Below are 22,086 nucleotides of genomic sequence, written 5' to 3' on the forward strand. Positions count from 1 at the left end.
TTCTTGCTTCGTGTGTCCCTGACGGACCAAAGCCGATACCATTAAAATCCAGTTCATACTCCTACGTGCTTGTCATTCTGTTGGCGTGAAGATTCCCCACCCCCAGTGAGTCCATGGCAGAGGAGTTTGGAACCAGAAACTTCCTGGCTCACAGCTCAGTCTTTAGGCTGCAATCCTGAGCATACTTACTAATGAATAAGGGCCATTGAACAAGAGAGACTTACTTCCAAGTAAACAAGCGTAGCACTGAACTGTGCTGCCCTGGTCTCCATCATGCATGTGTGGCCTAATCCAAGCCAGTGTAGTATAATGGTTAAGAGTGTCAGAATGAGACCAGGGAGTCCTGGGTTCAAATCCCCACTCAGCCATGAAGTTCACTGGGTGACTTTGGGCCAGTCACTGACCCTCAGCCTAACCTGCCTCACAGGGTTGTTGTGAGGATAAAATGGAGAGGAGGAGGAGGATCATGTATGCCTCTTTGGGCTCCTTGGAGGAAAAGGTGGAATATAAATGTAACAAATCAGTAAATTAAATTAAATAATCCTATGCATGTTTACTCAGAATTAAGTCTCAGTTAGTGCAGCAATGCTTACTGCATGGGTTGGATTGCAGCTTTAGCTATGTAACCAGCCTGCCTTATTGCAGATGGTGACATCATTCAAAAATGACGGTCAACCAGGTTTGCTCAGATCATGCTTCATTTCCACATCGACAGGGAAATTTGAATATCGGTGAGGCTGGCCTTAAGGGGGGTTTAAAAACAAAGCTTTTCCTTTTTCATAAGATGCATGGCATAAAACTATAGTCTGTTTTTCCTCCCTTAAAAAAAAACATTGAAATTAACATTCCAGAGCACTCAATGCTCTTGTGAGAGGGGAAATGAACCACTGCTGCAGCATTTATTTATTTTTTAAGAACAGTCTACTTGCTGTTGAAACTCTGTATTGTTTTTCACAACTTTGTTTAACCAATGAAGAAAAATCTTGGCCAGGATCCAAACAGCCACAAATTCAGTTCTGGGAGCCTGATGGGGCTCTCCGCTTTGTTTTTGCTGAACAGCAACTTGGCATGCCACGCGGCAAACTACTTTGTAAACTGAGGGGGCTTTCAAAAGCAGCTTGTGCTATGGCATGAAAGTCGGCTGTTCAAAGATGTCAGAAAGTCCCAGCGGCTAGTGCAAGCCCCCTCGTGAGAGCCTAAACAGCAATTCAGCTCCGAGGCATTGTTTAAACTCGTACTACTGTGAGCTAAATGTTTGTTTGTAGCGTTTTAATCACACCCATCAGCCCAAAAGGCTCCCGGACCAGCTTGCTGATCCTAAGATGAGTAACAAACAACACAGTCTCTGTTCACAGGACTATAGTCTAAAAGACACAAAAGGAGAAAAGGGAAGAGGAGGGAGGAGGAAAACAGTCATGCTCAGGCACCAGTTTTTAATGTACGAAGTTCTTAACGCAAGCATCAAGAATAGAAACAGTTCAGGGAGAGGAGGAGTCCAGTGGAGCTGGTCTCACAGCAGAGATGATGGAGTAGCCCTGGTTTCCACCTCTCCCTTTTCTGTGGCTTGATGGAATGGCTGCTCCCAAGTAGGGATGTACGAAAGTGACTTACCTGTTCGCGGATTATGTTTGGGGGGGGGGGGTGTTCCGTCCCTCCCCCTGGAATCCTCACCGGGGGGGAGGCGCTCCATTCCTCCCCCCAGAATCCTTGAACAGCCGGCTGTGTTCCGCGGCAGCTCCGCCGCGGAACACAGCCAGAGGCCCAGCCAGGCCAGAGCTGTCCGCAGCCGGATTTCCAGCCGCGGAGGGCTCTGGGTAAAAAAAAAAACTGCATACGCAAATGGCGGCGGCTACAGCCGCCGCCATTTGCGTTCCTTCTTTTTGGCCGTCTTAGTCTACGTAAATATTTACGTAGACTATGACGGCGAAAATAAAGGGGAACGCAAATAGCGTAGCGGGCGCTGTTTGCGTCCCTTTTTGATTCGCCGTTTTAGCCTACGTAAATCTTTACATAGGCTAAAACGGCGAATCAAAAGGGGACGCAAATAGCGCCCGCTATGCTATTTGCGTTCCCCTTTATTTTCGCCATCATAGTCTACGTAAATATTTACGTAGACTAAGACGGCCCAAAATAAGGAACGCAAATGGCGGCGGCCGTAGCCGCCGCCATTTGCGTACGTGGGTTTGGTTTTTTTTAAAACCCACCCAGCCATGATAGGCTATGTAAATCTTTACGTAGCCTCTCACGTCTTTTTTTTTTTTTTTTTTTACCAAGACTGGAAATGGCGGTGGCGGCAGCCGGTCGGAAGACCAGCCGCCGCAGCCACCACCGCCGGGAAGATCTGCCCCAGGTAAGTCTCATCCCGGGGGGGATCCGCGGGGGGGCGAGGGGGTGGCAGGCCGTTCCGCCACAGATTTCGGGGGGCCGAATGCACTGGCATTCAGCCTCACCGAGATCCGTGGCGAAATTCTCTGCCATCCCTTCTCCCAAGTAGGGATGCTGGAGAAATTCGAGATGGATTAAAATGAGCTCAGATTTCTAAGAATCCGACTGGCGGAATCTACTGCGGAGCGACCCCCTCAGGCCGTGTGGAGTCCGTGGACTTTCGGGTAATTTTTTTACTTTCCTAAAATTTATGCATATAAATCCAAAAAAACTGCTGAGGAAATGTTGAATGGAACGGGGGACAATACACGAAATGTTACGTACTGAGGTAAATTATGTAAATACTTACATAAATATTTACATAATTATCTCCATATTTTTCCGTGCATCGAAAAAAAAAATGCATCCGTCTGTGGGCAGATGAAGGAATGAAAGCCTGACAATCCGCAAAACACAGACAGAGTGGATTTTACACAGTCCGTCCATCCCTACTCCCAAGTGGCAGCTGAAGGGGAGGAAGAGCCAAATCGACCTGTCTCTCCCTCCGCTGTAGTATATGCTTCTCTTACTTTTCTCTCTTACTTTTTAATATACATTTCAATGAAGATTTTCCCCTTTCTGTCCTAGTACAAGTCCCTGTGTATTTCCTGTAGGTGCATATGGCATCTGCAATTGGGGCTGTGGGGTTACAGTTGTGATGCCAACAAAGCATCACCACATTTTCATCAGTTTCCCACCCTAGTTTCAACCCACTGGCATCCCAGTGGAATAATCCTAAAATACATGATAGAAACTAGTCTCTCTCCTAGGTTTTCAGTCATGCTCAGTGCAATAGACTTCTCTTACAGCTATAAAATAAGATACTTAAATAATAATAATAATAATAATAATAATAATAATAATAATAATAATAATAAAAACACATGCATTCAACAATATTTTCCCAAACCTTGGAGAATTTTAAAGTGCTGTTTACATGACCTCACTTGACATGCTTAGAATTGCTTTGATCTTGGGCAATGGGCGGTGGTGGGGAATATATAAATCTCTGTGAGCCTGAGCTTTTAGTGGGATTCAGTGGAGGCTGGTGGTGCCGATGTCAGTGGGGTGGTGAATCCGCTACGGGTTTCAGGCAGAACCAGTCAGAACTCTAAAAGAGCTATCCAAGGCGCTTCCACCAGTCTCCACTGGTGAGTTTTATAATAAATCTAAGGAAGAGACCTGCTGGGTCAGATCAAGGTTTCAACTTACCCAGCATCCTGCTTCCAACAGTGGCTACTCAGATCTTTCTGGGAAACTCACAAGCTGGGTATGAAAGCAAGAGCCGTCCCGCATTGTATTCCCCACCCCACCCCTCAGCAACTGGTATTCAGGGATATGATGCCACTGAACCCGGAGGTTCGATTTAGCTGTCATGCCTAATAACCCTTTATAGATCATGGATTTGACTCATCCCCTTTTAAAGTCGTATATGCCTAGTGCCCTGTTTGCCTAGTCTGAATGCCTCCAACTGGCCAGACCTCACTGCTACCCTGTTCTGCACATATACCCCTTTCTTGGATCCTGGACATGACAGGACGTCCTCACACTGGTTGTTGCAGCCATTCACAAAGCAACTTTATTTGATGGCTTATTTTACATAATGCGGGGGCTGGCGACCTCTTTTAGTCTGGGGGCCAGATTGCCACCCAGACCAAGCCAGCAGGCAGATGATGTCAAGGTAGCTGGCTCCTGCCCCTCCCATGATGTCATCCAGCCCATCTCCAGCCACTTTTCCCTTCTATTTTTAAAGTTCATTTCTTTTTCTGTGCTGTACAGAGAAAGAGAGTTGGCCAGCTCCTGCAAGCGCCAGCTGAGTTAGGTACCTCCTCCCTGCACCACTGATGTCCGAACTGGGGTGTGGGAAGGAACTTGGACAGTGCTTGCAGGACCAGCTCCTGCAAGTGCCGGTTGAGTCTGGAGTAATCCCCGTGTTATCTCCAACCGCAGACTAGAGATAACAAAGGGATTCCCCTTTCATGTTGCTCATCCATTAGCCTTATAGGAGGGGCCCACAGACTGGAGATAAAATTCCTCTCCCCTGCCTCTTCCCCAAGTCTCCAGACCAGGGGGTGGGGTTTGGGGAGGAAAAGCAATACTCCAGCAATACTAAGACAATCTTCCAATTGATTTCAGTTAGACTTGCTCCCATGTACACTTGCATGAGTTTGAAGCACAGTGTGTTCCATATCAGAATTTAACAGCTCAGATTTGCTTCATATCTATATCTCTTGTTTTGCCTAAAGGTTTGTTGCTTGCATGATGATGCATTTCCTGATTAGTTCAAGCTAAAACAAAGTTCCTTCTGTGTTGCAGGGAAAGCACAAACTCCATGTAAACACAGGACTGGAGGGCAAGTGGTGTGGCCTCATTCCTGTTGGGAGTTCTTGCGACTGCGTTACCACAACAGGCCTGAAATGGAACCTCGGTAAGTAAGGCTTTTTGTACCCAGGGTGGCTGGATAGACACCATCTTTTCTTCTTTTTAAGATGCTTTCTAGATCAAGGGTGGGTGACTTCTGGCCCTCCAGATGTTTTGGCCTACAACTCCCATCAGCCTTAACCAGCATAACCAGTGGTGAAGCATTATGGGAGTTGTTGTTGTTGTTGTTTATTACATTTCTATATCTCCCACTAACTGAAGCTCTCTGGGCAGTTTACAAAGATTAAAAACATTAAAAATACAAAATAAAGAGATTAAAACCTATTTACATAAAAAAAATATGAACAGACAATGTACACAAAAGAAACATATATCTAAAACAACTTCAAACAATCTCAAAAGCAAACAATCATAACCATAAGACATTCCAGGATCGATTAAAACTTATCATAAACTGCCGAATGCCTGGGAGAAGAGAAAGGTCTTAACCTGGCACTGAAAAGATAACAATGTTGGCACCAGGCGGGCCTCATCACAGAGGTCATTCTATAATCTGGGGGCCAGCACTGAAAAGGCCCTCTCCCTCGTCGCCATCTTCCAAGCTTCCCTTGGTGTAGGCAGCCAGAGGAGTTGTAGGCCAAAACATCTGAAGGGCCACAAAGTTGAGCACCTCTGTTCTAGATAATGGTAGGGCAGGAGGGGGGGGGGTGTCAGGGAGGACTATGTGGCAATTATTTATTTCTAGTTTACTGTGTAGTTCCAGACACTATCCTATCAGCCAATGTACTCACATGGGGAAATTGCACTTTGCCTGAAAACAGGAATAATGGAATTCTTTCCTCTGCCAGTTAGGGATGTCGGAGAATTTCTCCACGAATCTCCGGGAGGCCGAATGCCAATGCATTAGGCCCCCCAAAATTGTTGGAGAAACGGTCCGCCACCCCCCCCCGGGATGGGACTTACCTTGCGCAAATGTCCCTGGCGGCGGCGGTGCGGCGGCAGTTCGGCGGCGGCGGCCGGTCTTCCAACCGGCTGCCGCCACCGCCATTTCCATGTAAAACAACAACAACAACAAACGTGAGGCTATGTAAAGATTTACATAGCCTATCACGGCTAGATTTTCAAAAAACACCGTGATAGGCTACGTAAATCCTTACATAGCCTATCACGGCTGACTTTGGGGGGGGGGGAAAGCGCGTACGCAAATGGTGGTGCCCATGGGCGCCGCCATTTGCGTTCCTTATTTGGGCACGTGTAGTCTACGTAGACATTTACGTAGACTACGGCGAAAATAAGGGCAACGCAAATAGCGTTGCCCTTATTTTCGCCGTAGTCTACGTAAATGTCTACGTAGACTTTGTTGTTGTTGTTGTTCAGTCGTTCAGTCGTGTCCGACTCTTCGTGACCCCATGGACCATAGCACGCCAGGCCTTCCTGTCCTGCGCTCTCTCCCGGAGCGTGCTCAAGTTCATATTCATTGCATCCGTGATGCTATCTAGCCATCTCATCCTCTGCTGTCCCCTTCTCCTTTTGCCTTCAGTCTTTCCCAGCATCAGGGTCTTTTCCAGGGAGTTTTCTCTTCGCATTAGGTGGCCAAAATATTGGAGCTTCAGCTTCATTATCTGTCCTTCCAATGAGCAGTCAGGGTTGATTTCCTTTAGGATGGACTGATTTGACATCCTTGCAGTCCAGGGGACTCATAAGAGTCTTCACCAGCACCACAGTTCGAAAGCATCAATTCTTCGGCGCTCAGCCTTCCTTATAGTCCAGCTCTCACAGCCATACATTACTACTGGGAAAACCATAGCTTTGATTAGACGGACCTTTGTCGGCAAGGTGATGTCTCTGCTTCTTACTATGCTGTCTAGGTTTGCTATGTAGACTACATGTGCCCAAATAAGGAATGCAAATGGCGGCGCCCATGGGCGCCACCATTTGCATACGCGCTTTTTTTTTCCCCCCCAAAGTCAGCCGTGATAGGCTACGTAAGAATTTACGTAGCCTATCACGGCTGACTGCAGGGACGCAAATGGCGGCGGCTACGGCCGCCGCCATTTGTGTCCCAGCCACCCAGGAGGATTCGCAGCCGGAGGGACAGGGTGCCTCCCCCCCAGCCAGAATTTTGGCGGGGAGGGATGGGGCGCCTCCCCCCCCAGAATTTCGGGGGGAGGGACGGAGTGCCTCCCCACCGCGAAGCAAGCTGCGGGACCAGGTAAGGGACTTTCGTCCATCCCTACTGCCAGTAAATCCATTACTGATGCTGGAGTGGTATGTGTAATTCGACATGTATTGAACATTTAAGAAGGCTCGCAAATCAGGGTGTTGCTAGGCAATTAAAAGATTTGGGGGCCAGACCCCTAGGACACAAATCTGCATAAACTTTGTATAAGTTGATCTATATCCATGTATGCAAAGGTAGAGATAATTACTAGAATTTATTTAACTTTCACAGGAGGCAAAGCCAGTCAATTAATTTTGCATCTAAATCTCAGACAGCATAAACTCCTCAAGTAATTCGCACCCTGCTCCAGATCATCCCACACCAATGGAAAACGTTTTCTCTAAGCTGAATTTCTATGCAGGGAGATATTTGGGGACAATGTAGGGGGTGGTTGTTGCAGCATGCAAGGAAGGAAGAGTTACCCCTACACTCTCTAGCCACAATCCCTCTTGAAAATCACCCTCTGTTTGGCAATTAAGCTAAAGAAGCCAATGGACACTAAGGCTCTGAGGAATAGATTTGGGGCCAGGGCCCCACGGGCTTCAGGCCTAACAACACCCCTGCCTACAAGCAGGATTGGGACAGCCGTAGCCCTATTCACCTGCTACAAGCAAAGCTATGTCTCATTCCTATGAACCATGGCCATCTCCTTTTAACCCTGCCCCAAGATCAAGAAATTTACTTGGGCAGACAGAGGCAAAGAGGCACCCTCAGCGCCCAGCACAGCACCGATTCCTGTCATGGAGAAGGCCACTTGGGTTCCCACTCACATGGAGAAGACCAGCATCCATGTATTTGTATGCACAGAGGCCCCCTTCACACTACTGTTGAATATGTGGCTGCCAGGGGCATTTCCAGCAGATGCAGCAGTGGTGGGGACGTGGCCTGCAAGTACAGTCCCGCTATCCCACAACAACTTTTACAGAATGTGTTTGTGGGGGGGGGGGGTCAAGAGGACTTTTGTAAATTTACAATTTGTGGGTGGAGGGGAGGAGGAGACACAGGTTCGATCTTTATATTTTCAGTCATGGGGGTTGCGGGAATGGATTACTTGTATTTAAACTTGCAGCATTGCAGCAAGAAATATGTTTGTCTCCTGAGAATCCTGAGAAGATTTGTTGAGGTCATGATACATTACCTACTCATATACATTATTTTTCAAAGAGAGCAGGTTTCTAAGGCCTAAACCTCATACTTCATAAGCCGTAAAATTGACAGGCAAATAATAGAGCAATAGAGATTATTAAAAGCCCCCCTGTTTGCCCTGATCTGCTTGTTAGAAGTCATTTGTTTGTTTCTCAATTCTGGATAAATATATGGTTGAAGGTCCTTTTTATCTCAGAATGAAATTGGTACTTGATAGTCCAAAAGCAAAACAGAAAAATAAGAAGCTAGCTTCCTATGTCTTTTCTTTGTTGTGAAAAAGCTGTGGGGGATATATCCATGATTTTCAGCTCCCGATTTACTGCATATTCAGTGTTGCAGATAATTATCCCACACAGGCAGCAGTTTTCAGGACATTATTGCCAAATCTGCAGAGAGTGGTGACGGCAGAGGGAGAAAGTTGTACACTTGGATGCGCTTTTGAACCAGTCGTGCATGTGACGTGCAGCACTGATCAAGATCTGCAGGATGCTGCTTTTGAATGGGGAACATGGTGTGCAATTTAGGCAAGTCCAGATGAGGATAAATATACAGTGAGCAGCGTTGCTTCCAATCGAATGAAGACACAAGGCAGTATGTGGGATGAATTGTAGGCCCCAACTTTACTTGATCTGTGCTTCCTTCCAAAGTAAAGACTAGGAAATACCATTCTCACCAGTCACTTTGAATGGGTGACACCCCCTGGCTCAAACACCAGATCAGTACAAGAACTGGTCCTTGCCCTTTACTGCCCATACATGTGAAAGGTATGCAGAGGAGGAGGCCGTGTCAGCATCATTAGTCTCTCAGCTGCTAAGTCCTTAGGTGCCCAAGTCCAAGGGGTCTTCCTACTCCAGGTGCCCTCTGGCCAATATATAGCCATGAGAAGTTGTTTGGGGTAATCCTCCTTTCATCAAGGTGTTCACCAGCATCCACTATGTCTCTTCGTCTTTCAAGCCCACTTTGAACCAGCTGGTTGTGATCTATTTATATGGGGAAAGCTTTATGGCAAATGAAGCCCTTTCTTTCTTTTCTTTTCTTTTCTTTATTACATTTTTATACTGCCCAATAACTGACGCTCTTTGGCAGGTCGCAAAAGTTAAAACAACATAAAACACAACAACATGACATGATACAAAACTTTTAGAAGTTAAAAAATTACAGTATGAAACCAAATAAAAGCCCATTCTTGACCCAACTGATGATGTGACAGTGCAGTTTAGGTGGGAAAGAAACTGACTTCCTGTGACTAGTGTAGGAGGACCCAAAACATCCTACTCAGTCTCACTGGTGACCAGCTAATCCTGCACTGCCAGAAGTTGGGGGTGGGGGGAGACCTACAGGTGGGAACCACAGCTGGAGGAAAATGTGGCCACCTTAAACAGCCACAGCCATGCCCGTCACTGATTGGCTGTGCTGCCAACACCGGCAGCCGTTCAGCCTTGTCCTCCCTTGTTGTCTTCCATTTCTTCTAAGGCAAGGGTTTTGAACCTCTTTCAGCCCAGGGACCGAATTCAATTTTAGAGAAACTCGTTGGCTGCGTTGCACTGGTGGGTGGAGCCAAAGGCAAAAGAGGCAAGGTCAGAAATACCAAGAATGCCAGCATAAAGCTCTGACAGCAAGCAATGATGCTTTAGGAGAAACATTTCAACCTTTTAGAATGGGGGGGGGGAACTGTGCAAAAGCAGTTGGGGACAAAGGGATGAGCAAGGTGGCACGACCTTCTGCGGGAACACCAGAGTGCCAGATTTAGGCCTCAGGCCTGAGGTACAACCACCCCTGTTGTAAGAGGTTAGGATGGCCCCCTACACCTCTCCCCAAAACAGGGCAAAGGAGGACATCAATTTGCATGAAATTTGCATGTGCTGATAAATGCACATTTTGAAAGAATGACAGTAACTTAAATAGAAATGCAATATAACTCACCATAATGGGAAAGACCAGGTGACCTGCGTGCCTGCCTGCTCAGTCTGCTGTTTAGGTGCTAACTGTTGATAGCCAGCTTCAAGGCCGCTGCCTTCCTGGCTTCTTATGGCTCTTTATCTTTAAACCAGACTTGTAGCCTTTCTACATGAGGCTTTTATTCTGCGCTCATGATTGCTCACTCATGGAAGTTTCCAGGTCCTTTACACGACGTCCTCTGGGGCCTCCCCTGTGCTTTGCAACTATTATCACGGGGGGGAGGGGTTCTGACGAGGAAAGTCTGGTATATCCTGAATGGCACCATGAAACCCTCTGTGTGTGTAATAGGGATGTCAGAGAATTTCGCTACGAATCTCGGGGAGGCCGAATGCCAGCGCATTTGGCCCCCCGAAATCGGTGGCGAAACGGTCTGCCCCCCTGCCCCCCCCCCCCCGGGATGGGACTTAGCTTGGGCGAATCTCCCTGGCGGCGGCGGCTCCGGCGGCGGCTCCAGCGGGGGGCAGGGGCGGCCGGTCTTCCGACCGGCTGCCGCTGCTGCCATTTCCATTAAAAACAACAACAACAACAACAAAACGTAATAGGCTACGTAAAGATTTACGTAGCCTATCACAGCTAGATTTTTAAAAAATACCGTGATAGGCTACGTAAATGTTTACGTAACCTATCATGGCTGAGTAAAAACAAAAAAAACACAACCACGCGTACGCAAATGGCGGCGCCCATGGGCGCCGCCATTTGCGTTCCTTATTTTGGCACATCTAGTCTACGTAAACATTTACGTAGACTACGGCGAAAATAAGGGCAACACAAATCGCGTAGCGTCTACGCTATTTGCGTTGCCCTTATTTTCGCCGTAGTCTACGTAAATGTTTACGTAGACTAGACGTGCCAAAATAAGGAACGCAAATGGCGGCGCCCATGGGCTGACTGCAGGGACGCAAACGGCGGCAGCTACAGCCACCGCCATTTGCAGACCCAGCCAGCCAGGATTCACGGCGGGAGGGATGGGGCGCCTCCCCCCCTGGCCAGAATTCCGGGGGGGAGGGACGGGGCGCCTCCCCCCCGGCCAGAATTTCGGGGGGAGGGACGGGGCGCCTCCCCCCCACCTCGAATCACATTTCATCAAAAGGTAAGTGACTTTCGTACATCCCTAGTGTGTAATTGTGCCATTCCTCTGTACCACAGCGCCATCTAGTGACTGTATATGTTGTTCTCCTTCCAGCACCAGACCTTTCTATTCTCCCAGTATTTTAGCATTTTACCTTCCTAAACTTTTAGCTCTGGTGTTTTAAATCTGTATTTTAAATCTCTGCATTGCTGCTAGGTTTTATTCTGGTTGTGCTGTTAGATTGTGGTTTTAAGCTTTCATAGTTTATATTGTTTTATCCTGCACTCTGTGGTTTTAATTTCTGTGAACTGCCCAAAGAGCTTCAGCTATTGGGCGGTAAGTAAGTAAGTAAAACATATAAGAAAGCGGGGGGGGGGGGGAGAGACGGAAAAAAGTACATGTAAAGGAGCTGATCTTAATCCCGCAAAGAATCTGGAAGCAGAAGCCCCAGTAAAGGTGTGAGGGAAAGACTCATGTAGAAATGACCTTGGACTGGGCAGCCCTCCAAATAAAGGATGCCTTGAAACAGAGTACTGTCTGATAGCATTTCAAATAGAGGACTGTCCTCTATAAAGCAGAATATATGGGCACCCTAGGTTGAGGCAAAATTCACCCCCCCACCCACCCACCCCAAACTGGGTGGAGGAATGCAAATGGTGCAGTTTGGATACTTCCTTTGTCCTCACACAATTGGGCCTCACAATTAGTCATCTCATAATCCTGCTAAGATTGCATGGTCCCATGCGTGGCTGCACGCGAACTGGTACTGACGGGCAGGGGGCAAAGGGTAGTGTCAGATTACTCACTTTTATTACTTGCTTGAGGAGTACTGCTATGGCGTTTTATGCACTTTGCCATAATCCAAAGAGCCCTGCAACTTTTTCCATGTGCTTGAGAGTGCCACCCACCCCTCCGACCCTAAACAGCATCCCCTCCTAGTTGCCCGCCAACTAATTTGTGAAAGGGAAGGATTTGATCTCAAAATCAGTTGTTATTGTGGCAGAGGATGCTGTCATGCTAAATAAAGAAAAGTCAGAAATCCCATTGGACACACACTAGGGCTCATTTAAAGTACTTCTTGGCTCCTGCCACCTTTCCCCCCATTAATTTTAGTACGATACATTGTAACCCTACATGGGCTGGGCTGCTATCCTAAGCCCGCTTCCTTGGGCAGGGGTGGGGAATCTCAGGCCCAGGGGCCAAATCTAGCCCTCTTGAGGTCTCAATGGGGCACCCCAGGTTTCCCCAGATGGTCCTGCCACATCCCGCCCAACCACCAATTGTTTGGTGGTTTCCCGGCTTTTGTGCAGTTTTTCCCACATTCTAAAATGTTGAAATGCATTTCCTATGGCTTAGTTTCTGGTAAATAAGAGCTTTAACCTAAAATATGCTTGTATTTTTGGCCTCACCCCCTTTTCTCTTTGGCTCCACCCACCATTGGAATGTGGTGCCTGAGAGCTTCTCCAAAAACGGGCTGAAAGTGGTTCCCCAGCCCTGTCCTAGGGAGTAAGCCCCATTGAACTTACTGAAACTGACTTCCATGTAGACATATTTTAGGATTGCGCTGCAAAATGTCATGCCTAGTAAATCCATCTGGCTAGGTCACTTCTGATTTTTAGAGGTTTAGTTAAAAGTTTGCTGTCTAGGACAGTGTTTGGGTTGCTGAGAGGCTATGGATGCTTATTGCTACTTTTATTGCTGCTCATGCTTTTTATTTCTAGATACTGTGTACTGGAATTGCAATATTTTACTGTAGTTTTAATAATGTGGCATATAAAGGCCTGACAACCCAGAGTATGGTTTGAGTATGGGTTGCCAATGAATCGTGGGTTGTTCTTGAATCATGGGTTGTCATTACGTGGAAACCTTGCACTGTGGTTTAACTATGGGTTGTTAATCATGAACAACCAAGGAAGAGAACACATGGGTTGTGAAGTCTGGGTTGTTTGTGGTTAACAACCCATTGTTAAACCATAGTGCAGGGTTTGCACATGACAGCTCATGATTCAATAACAACAACCCAGGCTCAACCCATACTCTGGGTTGTTGTTACGTGTGAACCAAGTCAAACTGTACATAAAAAGTTCGTGTGTGCGTGTTGTTGTCTGTCTGTATAACTTTGAGCTGCTTTGAGAGCCCAGTAATGCAGTATATACATGGTGATGATGATGATGCACCCTGTCCCTGAACCCTTAGGAGGGGATGGAATACTAAATCTAAATAAAGTAATAAAAGTTGATGAGAATAGTAATCAAAACTGAAATCTATGCACTCTCCCTCCAGCAATTATCCAAAGCGAAGCTGGATGACTTGATTACATGTCAAACTCTGCAGAAATCAATAGATGTTAGTTCAGTCTGGCCTTTAAAAAATGTGTAATACACGTGTATAAAGTAGGTTTCTCTGTTTCCATTTTGTGGGCAGAAACTTTGTATACCCAATGCCTAACCAGGTTTTGATTTTGTGACATATTTGCTTTTCGCTTTCCTAGGAAGTGTATTTGGTGTTGTCTTTATATTCATGAAAAGTTGTTTCTTGGAAGGTAGAAGCCAAATCACTCTAAATTTGTGATCTTTCCAACACAGAAAGCAAACAAAGGAAAAAACACAATGAGAAGATATATTATAGAGGCAACCTATTATGATTCAATTGGGATTTTGAATTTTGTTCACCAGCGATTTCTTTTATTAGTCAAAATGAAGTGTTTGGGCTTGACTTGTGTAATACAAGCACATGCTCCAACTGTTCCCATTTAACAGGAACATAATCTATTTCCTGGTAAATGAAGGTCCCAGTTTCTATTTGGATAGGTTGATTGGGATGCCTTTCTGATCTTGAGAAACACCTGTTTTTCCTCAAGGTATTGCCATAAAAATGACTGAGATAATTTTGTCCTTTCAGGGTGCCTTTTGAAACTTTTTGTTACTTTGCACACACATGCACTACTATTGCTGTTCTTCATGTTTCAGCCCCATCTTCCAGGTTTCTAGAAATTAAATCTCTTGGTGAAGGACAGATGCAAATTCTCTCTAGCCAACATGTATGCCTTTGGAAGCGCATGGACACAAAGTTCCACGTACCACACAGGATGCCATTTTGCATCCTGCAACTGGTGAAGTTTATTCTGTAGTGTCAAATATAACAACATAACAACAGGCAATTGTGTTGCTTTCTACTGTGTCTTTTAGCAAAATTGGCTTTTAAATCATGGCAATCAGACCCAGGTGGGTCTTATTTATTGTTTATTATTTATTAATTTACATACATACACACACACATAATTTCTTAGTTGCCAGTGTGCTACATCTTAGGCCCAGGGCCCAAATCTAGACTGTCTGTGGTCCCAATACAGCCCTTTGGAGTCCTCCAGATGGCAACACCCCTGACTCCACCCCCTTTTCTCTGACCAATCATTTCACGGCTTCCCTGCTTTTGTGTTGTTCTTCCTCCCATTCTGAATGGTTGAAATGCCTCTCCTAAGGCTGAGATACTGGCAGTAAGAGCTTTACGCTAAACTTTGCTGGTATTTTGGCTCTGCCCCCTTTGCCTTTGGCCCTGCCCACCACTGGAATGAAGCCCCTGAGAGCGTCTCTGAAATGGAATTCAGCCCTCAGACTGAAATTGGTTCAACACCCCTGCTCTAAATTAGGGATACTGGAGAAATTCAAAACGGATTAAAATGAGCTTGGATTTCTAAGAATCTGACCTGCGGAATCTGCTGCGGAGCATCCCCCTCAGGCCGTGCAGAGTCTATGGTCTTTTGGATTTTTTTTTTTTAATTTCCCAAAATTTTTCACATATTTATTTGTAGAAAAATATGCAAATTTCTCCTGAGGAAAAGTAGAATGGAATGGGGGACAATACTCTAAATGTTACATACTAAGGTAAATTATGTAAATTGTTACAAAACCTCTTGCATAATTATTTGCGTATTTTTCTGCATGACAAAAGAAACAATTTGCATCTGACTGTGAGCGGACGATGGAACAAAAGGCGCTTGGCAATCCACGGAACACAGACAGAGTGGATTTTGCACAGGCCATACATCCGTGCTCTAAATAGTTGTGCCATTTCAGCGTTCTATGAGTAAAAAAAAAACAGACGGAAAGAAAGAAAGAAAGAAAGAAAGAAAGAAAGAAAGAAAGAAAGAAAGAAACTGAATACAGCAGGATTTGTCTAGTTTCTGCAGTCACAGGAACTGCTACAGGAGAAATCTGTGGTCCTCCTGTTCACATATTGTATTTGTCCGTATGGGTGCATATGTGCATTGGCCTCAAGGAGAAAACTAAGCATTACATGCAAATGCATGCAAAGAAGAACCAATTCTTCTTTCTGTGCTGTATCCTCATTGGACTAATTCCTAATGTTTTACCAATTCCTAATGTTTTTAATAGAAATCAGATGCAGGAGGGCGTGATTTTGAGCAACTGAGTGGTAGTGGAAGGGAATGCTTAAACTGGGGTGGGAAACCTTTTTCAGCCCAAGAGCCAAATTCCAATCCAGGAAAGGCCTCGAGGGCTGCATGCCATCTGTGGGCGTGGCCAAAGCCAGAGCGGGCAGCAGCACAATGTGATTACTACTGACTGAAAGCCTACTTAGAAGTAAGCCGGACTAGGCTTCTGCATGTCTGCTCAGAAGCAAGCAGGATAAGCCTCTGCATATCAGCTCAGTAGTAAGCAGGGCTGAATCACTCAGCGACACTTTCAGATAGGATCCCAAGTGCCATGTCTCTGCATATCTTCTCACAAGTAAGCAGGACAGCCTCTGCATGTCTACTCAGAAGGAAACAAGACCCAGCCCGTCCACAGCACTTCCAAATAGCATCCAAATGCGAAGCCTCTGCATGTCTGCTCAGAAATGAGCAGGGCAAGCTTCTGCAGGACAATTCTCAGAAGTAAGCAGGACTGGAAAACTCAGCAGCCTTCCTCTCTGGCCCTGGCTCCTTTTCCCAGTAGGGGAAAGGTCTTACCTCCTCAGCCGCTGATGGGAAGAGGACTTCCCTGCTGCACAATGACAAAGGTTCCCTTTCTCACTGCGTAGCAGGGGAAAGCAAGAGCTCCCCCCCCCCCCCATACACCCAGGAGAGGGGTCAGGGCCTAGACAAGAAGCTGGTGGGCTGGATGGGGGAACATCATCATCCATCATCATCATATTTATATGCCGCTTTTCCACAAGAAGTGCCCAAAGCGGCTAACAAAACAGCAATGCGACAACAAAAAAGCATACCAGTACCTCATTATAATAGGACCTCATTACAATAATAGACAACTCATTTCACCTGTACTAACAGAATAACATTTCAGATTAATTACAAAAGAGGCAAAATCAAACATTGCAACACAATATCAGTTCCTATCTTTCAGTAGAGTGTAAACCAAAGCCCAATAAACTAAATCTTTCCTATGCATTAAGGCCTTGATAAACACTACAAACCGCAACAGCTACGCCAGGAAAACAAAGTCCATAAAATAGCCACCAGATTTCTTGCAGCCTGCGGCAGCTCCCATGCTCCACTCTATCATGCTGGTGAAGTTCTCAAGGCTCCAGCAGTGACAAGGGTGGTGGTGTTCAGTCTCTTCCCCTGAGCTCTGGATGTTTCTGCTGCTCTTAGGCCAGAAGTTCCCCATGCCTAGCTTAACCCCTTTTCTGCCAACTGTTTTTTCGTTCAGATTTCCCCCCAGCTGCGTTCCTCCATGCAGGGTTCCAGATGCATGTATAAAAGAAAAGGCATGCATTTGGACCTCTGTAGGAAGAATGCAGTTCATAGGGTGTGATTTGGAGCGTGCGCGCGCACACACACGCACACACAAGAGCTGGCAGGGAAATGGTTAAGGACCCCACCCCCACCCCTACCATTCCACCAAATCATGTCCTCCCTAAATTGCTTTTCATGCCGAAAATGGCTGACAGAGTTTCCCTACATGCATTTGTGTGTAATATTAAGTCATATGGCCCTAAGACTGCATATTTCAGTGGAGAAGGATAAGGCCGTCAGCCCTAATGTCATGGCCGCAGTGAGCACCCAAGCAGCTCCAGATATTTTTGTACGTGTCTTTTGGGGACTGATCAGTTACTGCACAGTGAGGCCTGTCTAGGATACACTTACAGGAAGAAGGATGTTGCCCTCCTGCCGGGCTGATGCCATGTGTTCAGAGAGCCAAGACGGTCATGGCAAACCCTTCCGCTCTTCCGTCCACCAACGCAAAGAATTCTCACTTATCAAACCAGGGCTGAACTATGAACTATGCATGCCAGGGGTGGGGAAGCCGTACCCCTCTGGATGTGGCTGGACTCCAACTCCCATCACCCCCAGCCAACATGGCTAATGATCAGGACTGATGGTAATTGGAATCCAGCAACATCGGGAGGGCCACATGTTCTCCACCCCTGGTGTGCATTTAACCACTTACATTTGCAAAAAAGCACTTCACTGATGTGATGTTTGGGTCAAATAGACCTCCATTGTCATAGTTCTTTTAAAAATGAGATACATCTGACAGTTTAATATAAAAGTACTTTACAGTATTTGTATCCCACCTTCCTCGCATGATGGCGTGGAAGTCAGCATTTCATAGGGTTTGCAAGCGGTCTCCTCTCCAGGCACTGCCCAGACCCTACCTAGCTTCAGCAAGATTGCTGCATCATGTGCCTGCAGAGCACGCGCAATGATGATGATGAAAGGAATAGCACTATTATGCAGCTCCAGCAAAGGGAGCGAGGGCTCCCTGCCTGTGCCAAGTACCATGGGATGAATGAGAGGGCAAAATGTCCCTCCCTTCCTCCCACTGCCACAGGAGTTATACCAGCAAAGTAAGCAGGCAGATGGTTGGGTAAGCAGGAGGAATGAAGGCAAGTCGTTGGTTGGATGGAAGGGAGGAATGAGTTGAGTGCTTTTCTAGCTCAGATTAAGATCCTAGCCAGAGAAGAACTCAAGGGGAAGTGATGCTCGCCTTGTTTTTGCTGTGAGCCTTCTGGGCCACTGAGGGTCATGTTTTTGACACAAAGAGTTGCAAGGCTTGGCAATAACTGTAGTGGACCATATTCTCTAAAGTTAGAAAGTTTGAAAACCACTGTACTAGGGAATTGGTGGAGGTTTGAGGATGGTGAGTGTTTGAATCTGTGTAGTCCAAATTGATCTCAATGGGGCTTTCTGGATGAAAGGTTACACCTGATACCACTGTATCCTTGCATTTGCTGCTTTTGACACATCACTAAACGTGCTCCAGGAGCACCCTATTTTGAGCAGAAACATGGCTGTGGATATATAGTATATGAGAACCCAATCTGACTGAAGGAAATCCTTGTACTTCTGCTAGTAGCCTTCTTCTTACAAGTCACGGACATAACATACCAGGGAAGCCAACTCCTTTAGGCCCCTGCAGAGGCATTGCTGAAACACGATTCAGGAATGCAGGTCAGTGAAAAATTGGCTAGATGCTCATTTGTCTCACTACTGCAAATGCACTGCATTATTTTCATATTTAAATAGCCCAAATCAACCCATAATGAGTGGAAGGTGTCTTGCTGTTGAGAGGTGAAGGGTATGACTCACAGGGCTCCTTCACACAGGCTTTTATCCTGCTATGGAGATTGCTTACTCACAGAAGTTTGCAGGTCCTGTACATGACACAGTCCTCCTCCAAGGCAGCTCCCGCTCTTTGTGAGCTCTATCGCATTGTTTTCCATGATGACAAAAGTCTGGCATTTTCCCTCCTCCCACGATGGAGTTGATGTAAATGAGGGTATACTGTTTAAAGTTGCTTTACTGCAAAGTACATAACAGCACCACCTGGTGGCTTTGTAATGAAACACGTAGACCTTATTGAGAAGTTTAGTGTGTTTTTTATTTTAAAAAAAAGCTACATGGAAAGGACCCGGTCTAATCCCACAAAGATTCCAAAAGCAGAAGTCCTGGTAAATTGCAGGATTTTTAGCCTTGTGTGATGAAGCCCACAGTCTCCTGTGCTTCTCATGCATTTCCTCAAAGGCTCTGAGCCACTCCCCCTGCAAACAAGACAGATTCACTCCTGTCCGTAAAATTATGAGATGGGAAGGGTACCTACGCTTGTCTTCGTGCAAGAAAAAAGCTAGAATCTTAGAATTGCAAGGAGATGTGTAAACTTCCCACGCTGTGATGTACTAACATATTTTGTTGAATGTGTAACCCTCTTTGGATCTGAAACAAAGAACAAGATGGGACAGAAATCAAACAAACAAATTGCAGATAAACTATTTCCTTATAATTTTTATATGCAAATTGCCTCTCGGATTTGGAATTGTTATTGCTGAACTTACATGCCACTCTTCAGGATCATTAAATTAAATTGAATTAAATTAAAACACTAAAAATGATTACAATGATAAATAATGGAAATATTATGCATCGATCTCCCGAGGAGGCCCACCTGGCACCAACACTGTTATTCATTCAGTGCCAGGTTAAGACCCTTCTCTCAGGCATTTGGCAGCGTATGATGACATTTTAATCAGGTCCTGGACTTTTCTTATTGTTGATTATTGTTTAAAATTATTTTAGATATATGTGTGTCTGTGCTGTATTATATGTGAATTATTTTTAATGGTTTTAATCTTTGTAAATGACCCAGAGAGTTTCGGCTATTGGGCGCTATAGAAATGTAATAAATGAAATGAAAATAAATAAATAAATGCAGTGGAGCAGAAATGATGCCTCTGTATGAAAAAATCTTCATAAGAGGGATATTTTATTAGGTTCTGTGGTAATGGTCAAAGACCTTGGTTTTTCAGGCTCCTTGGTCTGGGTCAGTGAAGGAATCACCAGAAACATGGATACCAGAGCTCCTGTGAGAGGTGCCAGATTGACCCTGCATGAGAAATAGCAATACCCTCATTGATACATTGGTTCTATATTTTCTCCAAAGTCTCTGAAGCATCAGGAATGGGGAATTGCGGCTATGATGCAATACTACAAGACTCTTTGTAGTAAATAGACATTGTTTGCCACATATGAAAGAATGCTATACACATTAATATAACACATGTTTTATTGGCATGTGGTGATGCAGAAGGGCTGTAGTGGATCACATATTTGATTTATATGTAAGGGCGGTATAGAAATAAATAAATAAAATAAATAAATAAAATTTAGACAGGAAAACCCACTGCACAAAAAAGCTGGTGGTTTGAGTAATACTAGTGCTGTGCTGAACATTTATCTCACGTTTTTTGACCATTCTCATTCAGTTTGATAAAGGGAAATTGCTTTTGAAAAGAAATTCAATGGTGAAGAAATTTTGGAGACATTCTCATGGGTTGGGTTTGGGTTTCTTGGGCTTACCTTACTTAGGAGGGTTGCCATCTCTTTTTGCCTCATCTTTAATGATTGTGTGGCAGTCCTCTCCATGCTATGATATTTGGCCGGAGCAGATAGGTGAGGATTTCATTTCAGTTCATTTTCGGTAAGAATTTGCCACAATCCACAAAGTTCCTCATATTTGGGAGAGAAAGAACTTGAGATGTAAAAAAACCAAAAACCTGAATGTGGGAGAAAACTAAAACTGACAGATTCGCCCATTCCTATCAGGAAATTGATCTCTTATAAATACTCTACTATCTGCAATCTTTTTCTACACTGACGTGTTTTCTTTGGGGAATCTGCCTGCAAAATTACTGAACAGATTAGCAGCAACTAAGTGAAGTCTTCAGAATACGATCATGCAAAACTAAATGGCACTTTATAGGCACTCATTATTGCAGTGTAGCTTGAATAAGAGTTGCTGGGCATCATCTGGGTGTGCAAAGAACAATGGAAGGGTTGTTGTCATGAGGCTTTCCCTCTGGGCTTCCCAGAGGCATCCGTGCCTGATTCTTGGCCACTGTTGGAAACAATACACTGGACTAGATGTGCCCTCGCTCTGATCCAGCAGGGCTCTTCTTAAGTGATGTAGCATCTCTTCTGATTGGCTTTCTACTGAAGGGTTCTGTTTGTGAGGCAATTTTCTAATCAGCTGCATGAACATTCATCAAAAGGAAGACTCCTAATTTTGAAGCAGAACAGCTGGAGATCAACCACATGAGGGAAGTTGATCAAGCCAATATATGAAAGGAAGACTTTTTTTTTTTTTTTTACAAAACTCACAAAAAACAGATATTCATTACACAAAGCAGAGGTACATTGTCAAAGAACATTATCAACACATTATTTATCAAAAGGGTTTTTTCCCCTATGTTCTGATCATGCCTTTATTATCACATGTTGTCTCTAATCAAATGCTGATTTGTGGATGTGAGTCAGTACTTCAAAAAGAATGTTTTAAAAATCCATAGTTAGCAGCTCTGAAATTGGCTAGCAATTGCCAACAGATTAAAATCTCCTGTTTGCGAAATATTGTACTGTTTGCCATCATCAGCCGTTTTCACAGCAATAATAAATGAAATTATCTGATGTTCCAGGAAGCAAGATGGATCGCTCAAGTCCTTATTGTTTTGCATCACTTTCAGATGCGGAACGTTTGTTTCCTCCTCTTCTCCACAAATTTAAACCTTAACAGTATGGCCTTGGTGTCATTACATTGAAATGTAGTCCCTTCCTTTAGGTTCAGGGCAGACAAAAGGAGATTCTCCACAGCATGCATAACAAATGTATATAATTCAGAACCAAAGGATATGATGGCCACATTTTAGTTGGCCAGTAGCTTAGTTGGCTTTTAAAAAGGCACAGTCAAATTTGTGGAGTAAAGGTTTGCCAACAGCTACCATGATTTGCCATAATGGTTCGTTGGAGCCTCCATGTTCCAAGTCATTATACTTCTGAGTACTTAATACTGAACAACAGAGGAAGGGTTTCCTCCTCTTGTGAGCTTTCCAGTGGCAACTGTATAGGTGACCTTGGAAATTAATGCTGGGC

General features: G+C 45.1%; 1 protein-coding gene across 12 annotated transcripts in view; it reads left to right on the forward strand.

Annotated features, from left to right (window-relative positions):
• The window catches only part of TPK1 (thiamin pyrophosphokinase 1), a 417,079-nt gene that overhangs the window by 297,783 nt on the left and 97,210 nt on the right, over window positions 1–22,086 (forward strand). For 9 of the 12 annotated variants that reach the window (XM_084857754.1, XM_084857759.1, XM_084857756.1 and 6 more), the window contains one exon: window positions 4,741–4,852. In XM_084857754.1, coding sequence (XP_084713880.1) covers window positions 4,741–4,852 — 112 coding nt within the window. Of the gene's footprint in view, window positions 1–4,740; window positions 4,853–7,258; window positions 8,295–22,086 lie in introns of those variants that run through there. The other 3 variants (XM_084857755.1, XM_084857760.1, XM_084857762.1) reach the window with 1 other exon arrangement.

The sequence above is a fragment of the Heloderma suspectum genome, chromosome 5 (assembly GCF_057233095.1).
Source record: "Heloderma suspectum isolate Gila_16-S chromosome 5, 16-S_ref, whole genome shotgun sequence".
In the NCBI taxonomy this organism is placed as follows: domain Eukaryota; kingdom Metazoa; phylum Chordata; class Lepidosauria; order Squamata; family Helodermatidae; genus Heloderma; species Heloderma suspectum.